The sequence below is a fragment of the Mastigoproctus giganteus genome, chromosome 8 (assembly GCF_048544385.1).
Source record: "Mastigoproctus giganteus isolate SK-2022 chromosome 8, ASM4854438v1, whole genome shotgun sequence".
NCBI classification, from domain to species: domain Eukaryota; kingdom Metazoa; phylum Arthropoda; class Arachnida; order Uropygi; family Thelyphonidae; genus Mastigoproctus; species Mastigoproctus giganteus.
Genome location: NC_143582.1, coordinates 75,401,132 through 75,422,417, shown reverse-complemented (window position 1 = coordinate 75,422,417; position 21,286 = coordinate 75,401,132). Strand labels below are relative to the sequence as shown.

Below are 21,286 nucleotides of genomic sequence, written 5' to 3'. Positions count from 1 at the left end.
CCAAAAGGAGGGCCATCAACATCCACAGACACTGAGATGGTTGCAAAGGTTGAGCAGCTGGTGCTGAGTGACAGATGTGTGACAATTAATCTCATTGCAAATGCAGTGGGAATTAGTTATGGGTCTGCCCACAGCATTTTACATGACCATCTGCACATGTCTAAGAAAGATTTCCGACACCTTTGCAGAAGCAATATTGAATGCAATGTTGGATTTGTGTAATGCAGATGTTGAGAACTTTTTTGAGCAGTTGGTGACAAATGACGAATGCTGGGTGTACAAGTATGATCCAGAGACTAAAGACATGTCAAAGCAGTGGAAGCAGACCTCCTCCCTATCTCCTAAAAAGACAAAATACCACTCCATCTGTGAAGATGGTGCTGTTGTCCTTGTTTTGGGACAGAAAAGGAGTTATCCCAGCAGATTATCTATTTCATGATTCCACACTTACCGGAGAATACTACAGAAATCTTTTGAAAAATTATGTGATGCTTTGGAGGTGAAAAGGCATGGAATGTTAACCGAAGCTATCTGTCTTCTGTGAGACAATGCACCGATTGACACGGCTGTTACCACCACCATCTTTGGTGGCGGTGATAATGTGCCAGAGTGGCTTTGAATTACTGCAGCACCCACGCTATTCTCTTGACCTAGGATAAGTAAAACTACTTATTCGAAGTAGTGCAATATCATGGCAACTCGTTGTGAAAGTATTCCCAATATGAGATATAACTTAAAACAATGCCGCCTTATAAATATTCTGTTTATTCAGAAATGGCTGTGTATTAATGATGCTATTGCACTTAATATATACATAGTCTAAATTTGCTCGCAGCTTGAGGCTTTAGCCCTAAATGCAGCTAAGTCCTGTGAGGGAATTGTTGATAGAGTCTGATTTATATTTTTACTTGATGACCTACGAAGTTCGATTTAAGCCTGCTAACATTGCCTCTTCTTCTGTTTGCCATCTGGCTTTAACCTTGGATATAAATATTTTACACACGCGCGCGTAGAATGTTTCAGAAGTACGTGGAAAACTATGTCGGATATACCCCATGTAATCAAAAACAGGGATAAAAGCCATACAACAAGGTGATCTGATAGAGGTGTATAAAGCCTTGAATGGTTTGAGCATGCTCAATGCCGATGGGATTCTTCCTCTTGCTCAGAATAATCACTTGAGAGGGCATAAATTCAGATTGAGGAAAGAAAGATATAGGATAGATGTGCAGAAATTTGCCTTTAGCCAACGGTTGTTGGTTGGTGGAACAGACTTCCATCCCTTGTTGTGGAAGTTGATAGCCTAAATAAATTTAAGGCTCAGCTGGACAGGTATTTCGAACGAATGGAGGGGTGAAATGGAGGTGTTTTTTTTTTTTTTTTTTTTTTTTGCTGATGCTGTGTAAGCCTGCTTTCTTGCATCATATGTCTCTACTAATGCTAATGAGTCCACTTCTCTCAACAAAAAATGAGAAAATATCAATAAAATGTGGTTTTAGAACACTCAAGAACATCAGTACTGGAGAGTGGCGGATTGGAAAAACATTACCTGGTCTGATGAATCCTGGTGCTTGAGTACTCTATAACTACACTTTATTAATATCTTCTCTTTTTTTTTTTTTTTTTTGAGAGAAGTGGAATCTGTTTACACAGAATTTATAGAGAGAAGTGGACTCCTGGGCGCACAAATTTATATGTTACAGATCATAGAAATGGTTTCCTCTCATGGCTGCAGTTCTGCCGGCTTGAGGGGGGACAGACCTGCATGCCATTAGGTAGGTTATCTAATAAAGTGACCACTTATTGTATGAATAAATCTAAAAACACTTTATTTCAGAGAAATAGTGTTTTTAGATTTATTATGTTTTTAGATTTATTATAAAGTGTTTTTAGATTTAGATTTACACATGAAAATGATTTACAACAATCCTTCAAAGCTGCATCCTTAACATGGAATGAAAGGAATGGAGTTATTTCTTTCAAATTGCATTCTTTCAAAAATTGCTTTTTTGAAAGAATGCAATTTCAAAATGAAAGAGATTCCTTTGCTTGTTCTTCCTTCCCTCCCTCTAAAAGCTAGCATACTGTATGTCCACATATGCAGCACATCTACTTGTTTCCATGTATAAATATTAGTAATTCAGTTTGGCTTGTTTGTTGATAACATTGTTTAATTTCACAGCAGTGCTTCATTTTCCAGTATTGAATGTGCAGGTGTGCAGCTCACATGTGATCACATTCTAGGAAATTCACTTGAAGCAAGATGATTATGACATAAAAACTTGTCTAATAGAAGATTGCCAAACTGTAAAACATTTGTAGTTGTCGATAGGTGTTTGGCAGAAAGCAGTATATTTTGTTACACTGGAGGATTGCCAGTGTAACTGCACTACCATAGGCTTCGAAGATGAAATTAAATTTTTGACATTGTGTAAGATCCACGGAAAAGTACATGACTAATTAGTGCTGCTCTGTGGCTTCTCCACATATCCATTTCCCACATTTCTTGATTCGGTGACAGCAGTTGTACCTGTCTGACCTGCAGAAAGTTCAGTCCTTGATTCCAGCAGACTACTCTCAGCAATATTTCTGTCAATGGCTCCTCTGCCATCATTCAAAATCCTAGTTCTGTGAGTCGGATACTGTATATTGATGAAGAGATTTTTTGCACATGATCAACTTACGTACTGGGTTTAAAAAAATCTGCATCTTGTGATAGTAGGGGCCCAGCAAGAGCAATCATATTAATATCTGGTGCAGTATTGTTGGTAATAAATTAAGCAAGCCACATGTTCTTCAAAGATGAATGACTGCCAAGCTTACCAACACGTTTTGGAAGTTACTTTTCTGTGATTGTATGAAGATATTCTTGTGTAGACAAGAAATGACATGCAAGATTTTACTCCCACTCATTTCAGCCAACAAGCAGGGTCCATCGTGATGGAACCTATTCACTCTGATGGATAGGTTGGAGAGGTCTCATTGCTTGGCCAACATGATGATCATTCAATGTTAACCCCCTCATCAAAATTACTTCCTATAGGGTCATTTGAAGAGTGTGATGATATATATGAAACAGTAATTCTGGAAAGCGCAGAACTGCAGTGATAAATAGAATGTGGCTGTGCAGCAATCTGTATGACTGTGGGAATACTTTGTATGTTTAGCAGTCAAATTCAACTAGTTAAGGCCAATATTGAAGTGCAAGAATGTGACTGAAAAATTATTGCAAAATCAGTAAGTGAACCTAAAAATTAAGGTTTCCTATTCTTTGCATGCCGATTTAAATGTTTAATGTAATAACTCTGAAATAAAGTATTTTCGAACAAGAAAATCTGCATCTTGTAATAGTAGGGGCCCAGCAAGAGTCTGGTGCAATATTGTTGGTAATAAATTAAGCAGACCACATCCTCTGTATGCACACGTACACACACACACACACACACACACACACACACACACACACACACACACACACACATGCACGCACACACACACACACTTACTTATTATTTATTTTTTTTAAACTCAGCTTGTTCTTCACTTTATTAGGCTTTGTGGATTTGTTTTTCTCCACTCATTTATTGAGGCTTTGCTCCTCATCTATCGGAGTGTATTGCATACCTTTAAAATTTTCCATAGTTCTAGCATTAATATTTTTATTTATTTATTAATATAATTTTAAATTTATTTTGGATTTAATATTTTCTAGATACTGAATGCAAAGTAATAAAGCCACTTGGTTTAATTTCGGGTGAAATTCCAGATACTGCCATCACTGCAACTTCACAAAGGAGTAATTATGAGGCAAAGGTATACCAATATCATTAGTTGTAAGCAAAATTTACCAAATGTATATTTTAATTTGTGATGATTTGTTAGCTTAATGGCTATTTAAAAACTTTTTAGAACTGAGCAGAGTTGAAACTGATTTTTCATTTCTGAAGAAACAAAATAAGTCAAATAAAAAAAAGTTTGAAATTTCAAATTTGCCGAAATCACAATTCCATTCCAAAAATCAACACATTAGTTAAAGTACTCAATACATACATTGCATTTTAGGCACATTAGATTTTTATTTTTTAAATTAATTAATTATTTTTATTTTTCTGTGATTAACATAAACAAAAATTAAATAACTAATTGATTAACTAAAAATATATAAAAGTAATTGTTTTCACTTCACTCTGCACCTACCTTTCAATGTTATACTCACTCTGTGTTTTGTAATGCTTTATAATGAACATTGTTTGAAATGCAACATGTATTTCAGGTGTTGCTGTTGTTGTTATTTGGTTTTTAGGAGCATTAGCAACTAAGGCCATATTACTCCGGGGATATGCAGTGGCCATTCCCTGACCTTTCCGCATCCTCTGTATTTATTGGTCATGGGCTCAAATCCCGGTCTAATCAAGAAGCGTGTGCTACGCACTGCTGCTCCTACCCACCTGACTATGGAGGCGCTGTGAGGTGTTGCATTTCACACATTTCTATAATTTAATAAATTAAACAATCATAGTACAGTAAGCTCCTGAAATATGTAAGAGATAATTTCCAGGACTTCTTACGTAAGTTGAGTTTTACATAACTCGGGAATGACTAATAAAATATTGCTACTATATTCCTAACATGCCAAAATTACAAAACCACATAATATCCTGAGAAGAATGAAGAAAAATAGTTTTATACTTTTCAATTAATTAACTATATATTTTTTATATATTAGTTATAAATACAGGGTGATTCACTACCAGTGCGACAAACTTGCAGGGCACAAAGACGAATCAGAATCACATAGGATTGCAGGGTCCGAAATGCCTTCTTCATGCGATAGAGGACGTTGAACGGGAGGTCGCGTGAACAGCGATCCCGCTGGAAGTCAGCATTTGCGAACCGGTTCTCGAGGCAGTAGGATGGATAAAGTCATCCGGAGTGGATAATCTGCAGGCTCCAATGATTGGATGCGTTGCAGATGATATGAACTCATTTGGTTTGTTGACAGTATCCTCCATACAGTGGAGGATAGTGGAGGTTGACAGTATCCTCCATCCTGCCCATCTGACTATGGAGGCGCCGTCAGGTGTTGCATTTCACACATTTCTATAATTTAATAAATTAAACAATCATAGTACAGTAAGCTCCTGAAATATGTAAGAGATAATTTCCAGGACTTCTTACGTAAGTTGAGTCTTACATAACTCAGGAATGACTAATAAAATATTGCTACTATATTCCTAACATGCCAAAATTACAAAACCACATAATATCCTGAGAAGAATGAAGAAAAATAGTTTTATACTTTTCAATTAATTAACTATATATTTTTTATATATTAGTTATATATACAGGGTGATTCACTACCAGTGCAACAAACTTGCAGGAGGTGTAGGGGGCACAAAGACGAATCAGAATCACATAGAATTGCAGGGTCCGAAATGCCTTCTTCATGCGATAGAGGACGTTGAACGGGAGGTCGCGTGAACAGCGATCCCGCTGGAAGTCAGCATTTGCGAACCGGTTCCCGAGGCAGTAGGATGGATAAAGTCATCCGGAGTGGATAATCCGCAGGCTCCAATGATTGGACGAGTTGCAGATGATATGAACTCATTTGGTTTGTTGACAGTATCCTCCATACAGTGGATTGGGAAATACCTAATCGTTGGCCTATCGCTCGAGTACTCTTACTCGGATTGCCTTCTGCAAGATGTAGGACATTCTCCTCATTGTCTGGCGTCCTTGTCTTTCGCTCTCGATTCATGGTACCTCTCGTGAAACAACCAGTCTTACGTAACCTTCTGTGCACACATCGAAAATCGTATGATGAGGAGCACGCCTGTGCGGGAAACATTGCTGCTCCATACGCGAGGTGCATGTCGGCCAGTTCAACGCTTGAATACTCGTACATTCTACTGCCTCAGGACCCAGTTCGCAAATACTGACTTCCAGCGGGATCGCTGTTCACGCGACCTCCCCTTCAACGTCCTCTACTGCATGACGAAGGTATTTCGGACCCTGCAATGCTATGTGATTCCGATTCGTATTTGTGCCCCCTACACCTCCTGCAAGTTTGTCGCACTGGTAGCAAATCACCCTGTATATAGAAAACTAGTTATATATTTTTAATTAGTTCAATTAAAAACTTTATCTTGGTGAAGTAGCCAGAGTGGCAAAATGTGTACTGTAAAAACTGATATGTATTTCGTAGCCTTAGTTTTTATAGTTGACTTTATTGGTACCACTTCTAGTATTCTGTCTTTGTCCTTTATTATTATGTTCACTGTTGACATTAACAAATCTAAATTCCATGCGATACTTGTTAATGTTTGACCATTTTCATACATCCTTATTATTTTAATTTTCTGACCCAAATCGATAACTTTCCTTTTCTTGGTAGATTTACTAGTACCACCGTCACTTATTCTCTTAGTTGGCACTATGATAACGTCAAAATGAAATTTTCTGTAAAGAACTTCACATTCGCTAAGGTGGAAACACACTATTATCACCTCACGCAAGCTGACATGCTCACATTTTACTAAAGCACATTTCTGGAGGTCATTACCATAAAACAATAAAAACAACTTGATTTGCAGTTTCTGGTTAGTTACAATCCTGTTAGTTACAATCTATTATAAATGGGTGGTAAACTTGATCTTCGTATCTCACTATCTCACGGAGTTCGTATCTCAAACTCCGTATATCACTTGTACATTTGTGCGTTTTGTGTTTGATTGCATGTTATTATTATTATTTTATTTATCATTTTTTTTTACTGTTTTAAATTTTACATACCTAAAAAAAAATTTGAACGAAAACATTTTTACCTAAGTCCGAAGTTACGTAACTCGGGGACTTACTGTATATGCTGTCAATGCTTTTAATGCAGTTTACTTATTTCTTCCTGGATTTTAGTAACAGTTGAAATAAAATATCTATATAATGTTTCTGCTGTGTGGTTAATGTAATAAGCAAATAATAATAATTCATTATTTGTATTTTAGTGAAGTGATAACAAAAAGAAATGAAACAAGCAACATCTTTTATGCATGAATTGAGAACATATGTTTCTATGCTTCAGCCATGTTTCCCATTCATTCTTCCACTTCCAGTCAGCACATGGCAACAGACATAATAGCCAGTGCTTAAGTTACAATATATTTGGATAGCCTATGTGATATATATATATATCTTAGAAAAAATACTTGATGAGAATCAACTGAAAGAGCAAGCTGGTTTTAGGATAGGATTCTCAACTATGGATCACCTTCACGTAATATCACAGCTAATGGAGAAAGCAAATGAACCATTATGCCTGGCATTTGTGGATTATGAAAAGGCATTTGACTCCATACAGCATAAGGCAATGTTTCAGGCACTGGAAAGACAAGGCATAGATACCCCATATATTATGATTTTGAAGAAAATATATGAGAGTGCTACCTCCTTTATTAGACTAGACAAAGACAGTAGGAAATTTAAAATTGAGAAAGGAGTTCGACAAGGAGACACAATATCTCCGAAGCTGTTTACTGCTGCCCTTGAGGAAGCTTTCAGAAGATTAGACTGGTCGCAGAAAGGAGTCAATGTGAACGGAGAGTACCTAAACCATTTACGATTTGCAGATGACATTGTGGTCATAAGCCACGATCCCAAAGAATTAGAGGAAAATCTTAATCAGTTATGCAGAGTTAGTAAGGATTTTGGACTAAAGATGAATATGGCTAAAACAAAAGTAATGATGAACAAGTATGCCACAGAAAGGGAAATAATGATTGGAGGAGCAGTAATTGAAAAGGTGGAGTCACATACTTATCTGGGACAAGTTATTAGCTGTAATAATGATAAATGGCTGGAAGTCAAGAGAAGAATAAATTTTGGATGGATAGCATTCAGGAAATATAGTCACGTACTGAAGAGCAATATCCCAGTTTGTCTGAAACGTAAAATAATGAACCAATGTATACTCCCCACCATGACTTATGGAAGTGAAACTTGGGCACTCACCAAAAGAATGGAAGAGAAGCTGAGAACTACACAGCGAAGAATGGAACGAGTTATATTTGGAATCAGACTGTTAGATAAGAAGAGAAACACATGGATTAACTCAAGTAAAGGACATTCTTATCAAAACCAAAGAACTAAAATGGTCTTGGGCAGGACACATAGCTCGAAGACATGATGACAGATGGACTAAGAAAATAACAGAATGGTACCCAAGAGGAGCTAGAAGAAAACCTGGAAGACAAAGACAAATTCATGAGTTTTTGAGTAGTAAATGGATGGCCAGTGCTCAAAACAGAAGGAACTGGAAAGTTGCTGGAGAGGCCTTCATCCTGCAGTGGATTGAAAATGGCTGATGATGATGATATATATATATATATATCACATAGGCTATATGAGATATATATATATATATATATACAAATATATATAAAAGAATGAAATGTCAGGGACAATATTGGTACCGAGTGTATATATATTATGAATAATAACAAAGTGATGAGGATAAAACACAGGCAAAAGAACATGGATTGTACCAACATTTATTGTAGTCCCTTAACTTTAAAACATAATAAATAAATAAATTTCTGCTTATTTTCAGAATGGCCGAGACCAAAAGAGTTTATATATTTATTGTGACTATATACTTTATTATATACATAGTCATAATGAATATATATGAAATTGAGGGCAACTGGAATTTTCTGTTCTGCAGTCACCAACAAACTGTGCAATATTCGTGACAGCATACAGGCTTGAACCCATTATTTGTGGCCAAGCATGCTGATCAAGACCAACTCAAAATTTCTCTCATCGTCATCTTCAGCCATTGTTGATCCACTGAGGATGTAGTCCTCCTCAGCAAGTTTCTAACTGCAGTCTTATGCTTTCTGTTACCATTGTACACTAGCAAATTTCATCAACCCACCTCATCTTTGGTCTTTTTCTATAATCAGTTATAATCAGACTTCTTGATTGTTATTTTTTTGCTTTTGTCATATACAATAAATTTATGAATATGTTTATTTGTGAAATTTTTTTAAAAAAAAAAAATTTTCATGTGACCTCACATCATTGTTGCTACTGCCAAAGAAGTGACACATACATGCATTAGTAGCCAATTACATTACTGCCAAAGGCTATCAGATTGAAAGATGTAGACCAATCTGCAAGCCTTCTGATGCTTGTTCTGTCCACATTATATGGATAATGTGGACTAAACTTGGATTTTTGCTGGTGAACAGCATGACTTCCTCTGTAGTATAACCATAAGTCCTGTGGTAAACATAATGAGCATGTTTGTAGTCTGTATGTATGGAGGCAAGCATATATAATGTTTGAAAAGCTATCTTGATCAGAATGCTTGAAACAGTTCACTTGTGTAAAGTTTAGTATATGCAGTATTTTTGTATTTTCCGGGGCAGATGGTAAAAAAACAAATCCCGGATAATTGATTTCCCGGTTAATCCAAAACTACAAAAATCCCCGACATATGTAACAGATACATTCCAGGACTTCTTACTTCGTTGAGTTTTACGTAACTCATTAATGACTAATAACATATTGCTACTATATTATTATTGACAAATCTAAATTCCGCGTGATACTTGTTAATGTGTGGCCATTTTGATACATCCTTATTATAATGATTCCTTAGAGATTTAACAGATGCACCGTTTTCAAACTTTTGAATAATTTAAAGTTTTTGTTTAACTGAAAACACACCTCTTTTTTGCGTTTGTCCATCATTTTCGTGATTTCTAAACAAAAAAAAAAAAAAGATGCTATAAAAAAAAATTCCGACATCCCTGACATAAATAATGAAACAAAATTTCTTTTTGCGCTGCAACGGAACACAGCAATTAACACGACACACTAAAACAAACTAAACATTTCTTCTCTCTTTTTTTTTTTTTTGAGCAGCGGATGTGAAGACAGTGGGGATTGCAAGATAATAGGTACACTAATCTCTCAATGATGACTTATAATGCTGCTTGTCACTTATTTACGACTTGCAAAATATCTGTTTATACTTATTCTAGTTATTACTTGAATTTTATGATTTCTGATTGATTATTATTATTTTTTTTAATTTAGAGTCTTGAAGTGTCCCAGTTAATCTGCTTCCTGGTTAATTGAGAGTCTGCTGTATTTAAAAAAAATAATAAATTCACTCAGTTAATTGCTGAAGACAATTAATACTGAGACCAGAGTGAACAAAACTAAGATTAGAAGAAAAAATTTGATTAAAAATGGAACTGTTTCAGAATTTGGAAAAAGATCTTTTTTTACAGAATTTAAGAGGATCTTTTACAAAATTTGGAGAAAAGGTGAACAAGAAGAAGACCATATCAGTGGCACCACTGAGATTTGGTTTTTTTTGGAAGTAAAGTAACTCTGTATATTTTACTAAATAAGAAACAAAATCAGACAAAAAAATCTTGTTAAACAGAGTCACCCAATGTCCAGAATTAAAAATAAACAAACTTAAGACAAAAATTTGGAATTAAATCGTACCTAATGACAGAATGTCAGGAAGTCTATAAAAATATCTTTAAACCCATTCAAAAAAATAGAAGTTAAAGGTGGAGGGTTAACAACGGACTGAATTAGAAAACTTGGTGCCAATAGAACAATTTATAGGAACATTCTTAAAATGTAGAATGTGATTATACCAGGCAGTTGGATGCAATATGCAGAAAAACTCAAAACAGTATCTGAAAAAAATTCTCTTATCCCACTAACCCTATAAATTTCTTGATAGTGAGATTTTAATTGGTGATGAATCTGTTAAGGGCCAACAAAACAGATCATAATTGCTTGAAAGGAAACTTCTTGAAGAGCATAAATAACTACTGTTTAAATTTGGAGAAACTGTAAAATTCATAGGGCCACTAATGTTTAGAATAAGACAAATTACAAACCCAGATATAGAATTCTGATCAATAAAAGCAAGCCATAAAGACAACTAAGACAAAAGAGTACTATTAAGTATTTACCAAAGATGTAATTCATACAAAAATACAGCTAGTACATAGAAATACATTTTTTCTATGTACTAAAAAAGTAAAAGTAAAGTGCAGCCATTATCAACCCACTGCAGGATGGAAGCCTCCTCAACAATTCATGCTGAGGGAAATGGACCATAATCTGCCACGCTGGTCCAGTGCGGGTTGGCAAATCGACCGTATTCAGCAGTCAGGGGCTTGAACCCCGGTCTACTCAAAGAGCGTGTGCTACTGCACTCCCGCTCCTGCCCACTCGGCTACGGAGGCTGTTCTAAAATGTACATGCAATTAGATCAAGATACAATTTAGTCAAGGCCTGCTGCCAAGGTTGAGCAAAAATTAGCAACCATTGAAAGAATTAATAATAAAATTAAGCAGTAAATAATCAGTGAATTAAGCATTGAATGAAATTGGAAAAATTGTCTACATTATGAATGCAACAATCAGAGTAAATTCTATATGCATTCAAGAATCAAGAGATCAATTTTTTTAGATGAAGTCTCCAGGCTTGAAATCAGTCTTGCCATTGTCTTATACCGGGAGAACATTTTTGTCTTTTGGTGTTTCTTGGTGATGTTATAATTGCCAGAGAAATAGAGAGGAAAACTTCTGTGAAATGTATGATTCTATAAATTATATTAATAATAAGTCAATGATAAATTTTACAGAAGGGAAATCCTTTCATCTCAGCTGTTTCATTTCTCCCATGCTTGTAATTTATTTATCCACCTCAGAGGCTTATATACTCAATCAAATCTCTCTTAAGATACCTGGCCTCTGAGCTTTGTATCCAAGCAGGATACATCTTAGAAGAGAAGCACTCTTCTAAGATGTTTCATATGAACATTGATTAGCACTCCTCACCAAGCTGTTCACCCTACTTGCAATCCTATACTGTAGTGCTCTCCTATTTTTAGGTGCAGCCCCCATACTTGAAATCATTATTCCAAATGCATCGTCATCATCATCTTATACAGAGAGACAATTAAATCGTTTTCCCTACTTGTAAAGAGCCCGTCACCACCAAATTGTAGGATGCGGAAAGGTCAGGGAATGACCACCACATATTCCCAGAGCAATATGGCCTTAGTTGCTAATGCTCCTAAAAACCAAAAAGCAAACAAACCTACTTGTAAAGGTCCTATAAATAATAGACAAGACACTATGTGCTTTCCTAGCTGCCCATTTTATAGTAATTTATAAAATTCATATCTGATTATATCATAGCCCCTAATTCTTTTTCATCATCAATCACTTTTGACCCCCTTCCCACCAGTTTACAATTAACTCCTGGATTTCTGCTCTACAGTCCCAAACTTTAAATATTTAAAAGTATCAAATTTAGTTAACATTTTCAGACAATATCTGCAACTGATCCAGTTCATTTTCAAGCAACATTAAACAAAAAAATTACATAAAATATTAGTGTATGTATTTTTATTACCCAAAAAAGGTTTTCAGTATTATTAATTTTTTTTTTTTTTAACCTCTCCAGAATATTAGGCTGAACAGTGCAACTGGATGGTGTGGACAACAGGAACCGTTTACTTATGTTACAGTTGATTTAGGTCAAGTTTTTATAATTAAATCAATACTAGTGAAGGGTGTTGTTACTAATGATGTAATAGGGAGACCAACAGAGCTACGTTTTTTCTACAAAGTTAAAGAGAGTGAAGATTTTGTAGTGTATGTCCTTGTAAGTGTCATACCTTTTCATCCTTGCTTAGTAATTGTTGTTGTAATTTAATATTTATTTTTTCAAAATTAAAAATTAGCAAATATCCCCACTTATGATAATGTAGTATATGTTTCCTGAAAAGTATATAAAACAAGAATTCTGTCAGGTTCCTGTTAATATTAGGCAAACTACGAAATATCGAGATCTTATTTGTTATAAGATCTGCATATTTCGTAATTTGTCTAATATAAACAGGAACTGTACAGAATTCTTGTCCAGAACTTGAGTCAGATTTTGTTCAGAATTGAGTCAGATTTTGTCCAGAACTTGAGTCAGATTTTGCCCAGTTCTTGAGTTGAGATATCCAGATCTTATTTGCATATTGGAATTGGACAGATTCTGTCCAATTCCAATATTTCAGTTAGATTTAGATCCAGTATTAGAGTTAGATTTTTAAAGACACAAATGGTGATATTGTTGTACACAGCACTAATGACTTTAATAGTAGAAGATCTATGGATTTACTTAAGAAGTTCACCTCAATGTTGAAAAAAGTTGTGAGTTAAGAGTTAAATTTGAAAGTGGCTGCAATTCTGCCCAGATATGATAGGAGAGAGTATATGATGAGAGCCTTATGAATCATTCGGCCCTAAAAAGATTCTGCAAGGCTCGTGGGCTAGAATTTTTCTCAGTGTGGTCTCTGCTTGTTAACAGGAGAGACTGCTTCAACAGGGATGGGTTAAGCTTAAATAGAAAGGGTGTGTGAATACAGGCTGGCATCAATTAACACGATTAATTCGTCCTGCGAGCACATCGCGCAAAACGGAAACGCGTTAATCGAATATAATAATCAATAGGAAAAATTATAATTGGTCCTTGACCTTCTGGAATGTCCATAAAGAATTTTAAAAATACCTTTTAAATAACTTTTTAACTGTATACAATGTAAAAGATAATGAAAATAATTATGGAATTAAATGTTTATAGCATAAAACAGTGATTCCCAAACTGCGCACCGCGGAATATTTTTAATTTTTGAGGGAAACACAGCAATACTCGACATCTGTCGGAAACCGCGCGAACTACTAGCTCAAGGTAGTTTACAGTTTCAGCATTTCTTATTAAGTTGTTTGGACCTAACTACTAAACGGAACTGTTAGGTATTTCTTTTGGTCTGGGTGAGCCTTGAAAAAATTACTGAGACACTAAGGGTGCCATGAACCAAGAAAGTTTGGGAACCTCTGACATAAAATACACAATGAAGAAATGACTGTTGCGGAAATATTTGAACAGTGTTGACTTTCTCTTTTCATCAATCAATTTCCAATAGCCGACAACAATCTTCTCTGGGCCCTGGTGAAATAAATATCGCAGAAAACCCCAAGCCTTTTGTTTGAGGTTCTCTGCAATACGAAAGATTTCATCTAATTCTTTTACCGTTATCTCCTTCGCGGTAACATTTTCATTTGGCTTACTTAAAAATTTGAATTTTTATGCAAGTATGCATTGACTTTATTAGCAGGAGACAAACAAGTAACATGTCTTCTTCTGATGATTGATGGAACACACCGAGGCGGACAGCAGGCAAACGTTTGTTTATTGACCGTACGACTTGCGGTAAGCTTAACGCGTGATTCAAATGTTTTTCAACTATCGCATTAAAAAAAAAAAAAAAATCGCGCTAACTGGAAATTTACATTGTGTAAAGTGAAAAGTGGTATAATTTTTCAAATAGCGTTAACTAAAAATCATTAATCGAACTCTCGTTATGCGAGACCTGGCTGTATTTGCTGATGCTATGTTAGGTGGGTCAGAAAACTGCTAGCTTGGGGTTAGGAATTCACAGACTAATAGATTTACAATAGCCACAGGCAAAGATGAAAGTGATTCTTGCACTCCTTTTATTCGAATGAGCAGCAGTCTGGTAAGCAAGGTGCTGGGGATTTAACTGCAGTGAGTCATCATGGAAAAGTAAATACACAATGCATGTATACTTGTATGTACACAAATGGTAAGAGCATAGTAAATAAATTTGATGAATTTGAAGTGCTGGCCAAGATATCAAAGGCGGATATTGTTGGGATCTCAGAGACATGGTGTCATGCAGATACAGGCAGTTCCTGCTTTACAAATTTTCACTCTACGAGTTCCCCGGTTTACGAGAAAAAATATCAATAGCTGGAATTGTGTGGGTTTTTATGTTATTAGGATGAAATGTGTTTCCCCTTCACTGCATATAAAAATGTGTTTCCCCTTCACTGCATATAAAAATGTGTTTCCCCTTCACTGCATATATCATATAAAAAACACAAATAAATTTCTCTTCATCCTTTTTTTTTCTTTTAAGCTTCATAAACTTGTTACTCCGCACAAATCATGTTAGTTGCAATCTCACTTGTACGTGTCGTTTAGTTAGTTGCAATTTGTTCATGAAAAATGCTTATGCATGCTATCGTGAAATTTATAAAGAGAAGAGAAGAGATTATCTTGGAAACAAATGCCTCTTGAAGCGTTTCTGAAGAAGACTCCTCCTTGTGCAACAAACCAACAATGGGTGATCAAAGAGTGTGCATTTAGTCAATGATGATGAAGGATACACATTCTTTAACATTTGTAAATCATAAATAATTTCTTTATTATTATAATTTGCTTGATTTTACAGGCTATGTTTTCATTTCTTTGGTAAATCAATAATTGTTTAAACATAAACTAATTTCATTATTGAGAATGTAACTCCTGTTTTTAACATTGTCTATGGGAAATAAATTCCCGCTTTACGAGCACTCACTAGGAACAAATTAACTCGTCAAGTCAGGTACTACCTGTATAGGGAATGTAGAATTTGAATTTGGAGAATACATTGTGTGCAACGAGGACAAAGTATTTTTGTTTTTCAGGTGGTGTCCAGGGTTTCCTTTATATGCTGTGGTTTCGTCTGTAAGGCATGTGCCAAAGCTGGTGGTGTGTGTGTGTGTGTGTGTGTGTGTGTGTGTGTGTGTGTGTGTGTGTGTGTGTGTGTGTGTGTTTTTGGGGGACACCTGGTCCCCTGCCCGATGACCCTCCATCCCTTACTGCCATGGGGAGACACTCCAGGGACTGTACACTAGACTCTTATTGGAGCTTTCAAGTATTACCTGAAAACCCTGAGGGTACTTTTGAGAACTGAAACAAGAATAAGTAGAAGAAGTAGGGGAAGGGAAAAAGATGATAAAAAGTTGAGGAGAAGGAAGAGACTTTCCCAGGAAAATTAAAATTAGATGTTTAGGAAAGGTAGCAGAAAAGAAGACTACCAGCAAACTAACCCAGTTAAACAAACATTATGTTAACCTGGTATTCATAACAAAACTTATGTTATGGATAAAAAAAGTATGTTAAACCACGAATAACTTACAGCAAAAAATTTAAACCATGAATAATGTACAGTAGAAAATTTAAACCATGAATAACTTACAGTAGAAAATTTAAACCATGAATAACTTACAGTAGAAAATTCTTTTCTATGCCAAAGCATATAAAATATTAGCTAAACAGTTAAGACTCTTATAGAAAAGCACCATGATGTTGTTGTTGTTGTTGTTATTTGCTTTTTAGGAGCATTAGCAACTAAGGCCATATTGCTCTGGGAATATGCGTTGGTCATTCCCTGACCTTTCTGCATCCTCCGTATTTGGTGGTGATGGGCTCGAACCCTGGTCTAATCAAGAAGTGTGTGCTACGCACTGCTGCTCCTTCCTCTTCCCACCTGGCTACGAAGGCGCCAAAAGCACCATGATGGCTATAGTCAAATGTGAAGGTATATACAATTTAATTAGTAATGAGAAGAGACGATTGGAGGAAACCAACACAACTGTCATTGGCCATTATGAAAAAATATATACATCAAGTATTTAAATACTCGTAATTAAGGCACCTACTCAGACAGGTGTCAGGTTATGACCATGCACCCTGCTATTGCATGGCTATAGTCAAATGTGAAGGTATATACAATTTAATTAGTAATGAGAAGAGACGATTGGAGGAAACCAACACAACTGTCATTGGCCATTATGAAAAAATATATACATCAAGTATTTAAATACTCGTAATTAAGGCACCTACTCAGACAGGTGTCAGGTTATGACCATGCACCCTGCTATTGCAGTGGCAGAGATACCTCTTATAAAGGTCTTAATAAAACATTAAAATAGCTATACTAGCACTCACTGCGAATGCAGTGTTGGTGAGTGCTACTATAGCTATCTTTGACATCTTTTAAAAGGTCTTAGTTAAAAATTTCACCAATCACTATTTAGTAATTATTAGTACAACTACACTCAGTATCAGTTCTTATTTTAGATAATATACAGTCACTTTTTATTAATGTCAATGATAGGTCAAACTACAACTCTGTTTGATATAAGTCCCAAACCAAACCAGGCAAGGTGCAAGGTTTGGAAGTCATATGCTGAAGACTCTGCAATGGGAATGAAGTTCAGTTAGTTGCAGTCCATTATAAAACGATGCATTAGAAGCTGATGTACAAAAAGGATGGACATGATACGAAGTGAGGAGGGGTAATGCTGTTAGTTAAGAAACACAAAATCTAAGACAGTGCATCCAGTTGACATAGGTGGCCAGTGTACTGTTGTCAGTTTGGTGTGACATAAGCACTATGAAAGCAAAAATGAGAGTAGGAGTATGTTCTAGGTCTGACGAGTACAACGAACAGCTGTACAGTTAAATAGAGTGAGCCAGTAATTAGAATGTCTTATAATGGGGAATTTTAACTTTCAGATATTGATTGGAATTTGTGGATTAGCCACAAGCACACTAGCAAGACTTCTATGAATTTATTGGGTGATTATTTTCTACAGCAGCATGTTCTAGAGGCAACCAGAGGGAGTAATACTCTTGATCTGATTTTCAGTAGTGATTATTCGTGCACTCAGAATCTGTAGATAAGGGAACCACTAGGTGGCAGTGATCACAGTGTACTGATGTGGGATTTACTGAAAGATATAACTACCATCATGGGTAAAGGAAAGGGTTTTTGCTTTTGTAAAGGTGGCTGTGGTGGTCTCAGACAGTTTTTAAATTCTGTACAGTGGTAGAGATGGCTGCATTCTGTTAATCACAAAGAAATTAATAAAGAGGGTTCTCTGAATATTTTTTTGTACTGTTGACTTGCTGTAAGAATATGATAATCACAGATGAAGTTTCTGTAAACTTTAGCACATGGTGGTGGTGGATCACTTGATATTACACAGATACAGCTATCTGTAGAATTCCTTCCATTAAAATGAAACTTTGTGTAATAAATGAAAAAAATTCTCTGAAAGGTGCTTGATGATTTCTTGCATGACTAGCTACCATGAGCCCAACATAAGCATGTGCCTATCTGTATTTTTTTATATTTTTTTCAAAGTTATTTTCAATTTCATTTCCATTAATGTGTCAGTTTACGTACAAAATTTTCTTAAATTCTCTAACATATACCATCTCATCCATGTTTACAACTAATGGTAAACACAATTTTAATAGATAACAGCATGAAAATAGCTTTGAAATTATGCAGAGGTCATCACACCTGTTGGCCACTGCTGTCCAATTTTGCTTACAAAATTTGAAATTGAAGAAAATTTCTGGAAATTAGATCCAGAAGTTGATGGAATAAAATTAAATGATACATAATTAGATGTAGAGGATATTATTTCTTAAAAAATAAAAAGTAATGAGTTTATTTTTTAATGATTCTTTTTACAAATTTTTACTGTATTATTTTATTTATTAGTTTTTTTTTATGAAATTAACATCTGGTTTGATTTTTGACAATCATTTTATTCTAGTTCTGAACAATCAAGTTAAAATAAAAGGAATTTATATTTCAAAGCATATATGTACAAGGTTTTCATGTTTACAAAATTTCAGAATTTCAAATGTCACTCTACAGAAACTCCATGAAACTGACTACACGGAGCACACACATATTTGGAAAATTCACTTTTTTTACAGAATTAATATGAAATGATGGCTTCTGGCAGAACTGAAAGCTGTCATTTTGACCAGCGAAGCTGGACAGTCACTCAGGAATGCCTATCAGCACTGCTCCATTTAAGAATCCTTCCCACCCTTGATGCTGTTCAGACAGACCAGTGCCCACCCTGATTGTGGTTTTCACTTTTCTCCACTGGACCACAGCTACAATAATTTTATTGCTGCTGCTGCTGATGCAGATTTCAAACTGTTCCTGAAACTATACAGAGGTGACCTCAGTGTCAGTGAAATGGCTCAGTGGATTCAATTAAAGTTGTGCAGAAAGATATAAAAGAGAACTCTTATTGCAAAATGGTATATGATGTCAAAAATGGCCTTGTATAAAATTGGATTAACTGAATATTTTTTCCTCTTTATATAAATTCAATTTGATCATAATATCAACTCGAGACTGTTATGCATGAGTCACTATTTTATGGTACAATTGATTCCTTCTATTCTTCAATCCTTTGTGCCGAACCTATCCTGGGTACTGAATTTTCTAGATTTTTAGAAGTTTTGCCCAAACTAATTAATAGATTATTTTGGCCAAAACTGAAACTATGAATATTCCATGTTCTTAATATATTTATTTATTTAATTTTTCAGCCATGGCCTAGTGGTGTATGCACACACACAAGTAAAGAGGATGTGGGGTTGGGCCCATACACTGCCACAAAAAATGCACTACAGTCTAGTGTGACTGTGGTACTAAAAATGTAGTTGCTGATAATAGCATGGTAAAGAATCTATTGCATAGATCATGAAATTCTTCAGATGGAAGGAGAAGGTGGGAAGTTCGTCATTTCATCCTTTGTAGGATTCATTAATCCTTTTTTGATTCGATGTCTCCACATTGATGGGCTATTGAGTTATAACATATGTACAAAAGTACAAGTGTTATAACTTAATAGCCTATCAATGTGGAGTTTTCATGCATTTGTTTTAGCAGATTCAGATACTGGTTACTTGTCATATTTTGTGCCATATTTTGGAAAGAATAATTTTGACAGCTTGTTAAAACTAAACTTGACATTCACCTCAAGGATGTGCTTCATCTAATCCAAAAACTGCTTCACAGTATTGAGGTTTGTGGGTTTCATGTATTCAGTGATGTATCTTACTCTAGTATTCACCTATTCAAGACCTTCACAAAGTAAATATACACCGAACAGGTACTATTATGGAAAACAATAAGAAATTACCACCAAAGATGAAAACCAGAACGAAAATTGAAAAACACAGGCTCATTGGTTTTCAAAAGTGGATAAAGTTCAAATGTTAGCATGGAAAGTTAAAAGAACTGTACTTATGCTTTCTGTAATACCAAGGAAACGTGAAGTAACAACAAGCAAAATAAAAGGAGGGGGAACTTTCAAATTGAAAATTCAGTTGCTGTTTGTGAACAACACAAGAAATGTGGTGTAGACAGAAAGTTGACCATTAGTTATGCATTCAGTGGAAAATTTACATTACAGACTATTTACATACTATGCAGAAGAAAGAAATACTGCATAGTATGTAATTTTTTTTAATGAAAACCCCAAACACGAGAGGTATTAGAAAATATTGTACTTAGTACCATTCTTAGGTTGGAGGTTGAGAAGATGAAAGAAGATATTTGTTGACATTAGACTTGAACTTCTGTAGACTGTAATTTTCATGAAATATGTATGAAGGAAGGTTGTTCCAGAAAATGCCAATTGAATAAATAAACAAGGAATATGAAACGTTCTGTGAGTTTGAAGTTGGACTGTAAATGGATGTTAGCTGGTGGTGGCAGGTGTTCAGACTGTTTTGAAAGAGAGAGCGAGAATTATAGAAGCCAATTCAGAAGAACAGTGCCCAGTGTAGAAAAGGCATGCAGCAGAAACAGTACGTCTATGAGACAGCGAGAGGAAAGACTCTATTAGAGACGAGTCATTAATTAACCTAAATGCCCTCTTCTGAATGTAATTTAGAAGACTGAAAGAGGTTTTGGGGGCACAGCCCAGGTTTATGGGAACAATATTCCATGGTAGGGTGGATTTGCGATTTCTACAGAGTTGAACAGCTGTTTGGAAGAAAAGTTAGATGCAGAGGAAGCAATATTTGTAATGTGCTTGTGCCTAGAGAGATTAGAAGTCAGGGTGATTCCGAAAAGAGATATATCATTTTGCCTAGATATCAGAATGTCACCAAAGATAAGCATAGGAGTAGAAGAATCGTTTTTGCAAAATATAAGACAATACTGAGTTTTAGAAGGATTGAAATCAACTAAGTTGTCTTTGCCCCATTGGAGCATTACATGGAGATTGGCATTTTTTTTTGTTATTGTAATGTTATTATTTGGAGCATTAACACTAAGGCCATATTGCTCCGGGGATATGTGGTGGTCATTCCCTGACCTTTCTGCATCCTCCGTATTGGTGGGCACGGGCTTGAACCCCGGTCTAATCAAGAAGCGTGTGCTACGCACTGCTGCTCCTGCCCACCTGGCTACGGAGGCACCTGGAGATTGGCATTTAAGGAAATGGTAGCGGATTTTCGAGAAGTCAAAGCTGATTAAGCAGGGCAATATTTCTCAAAATGGAAAGTGGAATGCAAT

The 21,286-nt window shown here is 35.6% G+C and overlaps 1 protein-coding gene across 1 annotated transcript in view; it reads left to right on the top strand.

Annotated features, from left to right (window-relative positions):
* The window catches only part of LOC150081645 (uncharacterized), a 981,095-nt gene that overhangs the window by 488,700 nt on the left and 471,109 nt on the right, over nt 1-21,286 (top strand). Inside the window, exons 25-26 of the mRNA XM_090380575.1 lie at nt 3,713-3,813; nt 12,505-12,705. Coding sequence (XP_090236701.1) covers nt 3,713-3,813; nt 12,505-12,705 — 302 coding nt within the window. The remainder of the gene's footprint in view (nt 1-3,712; nt 3,814-12,504; nt 12,706-21,286) is intronic.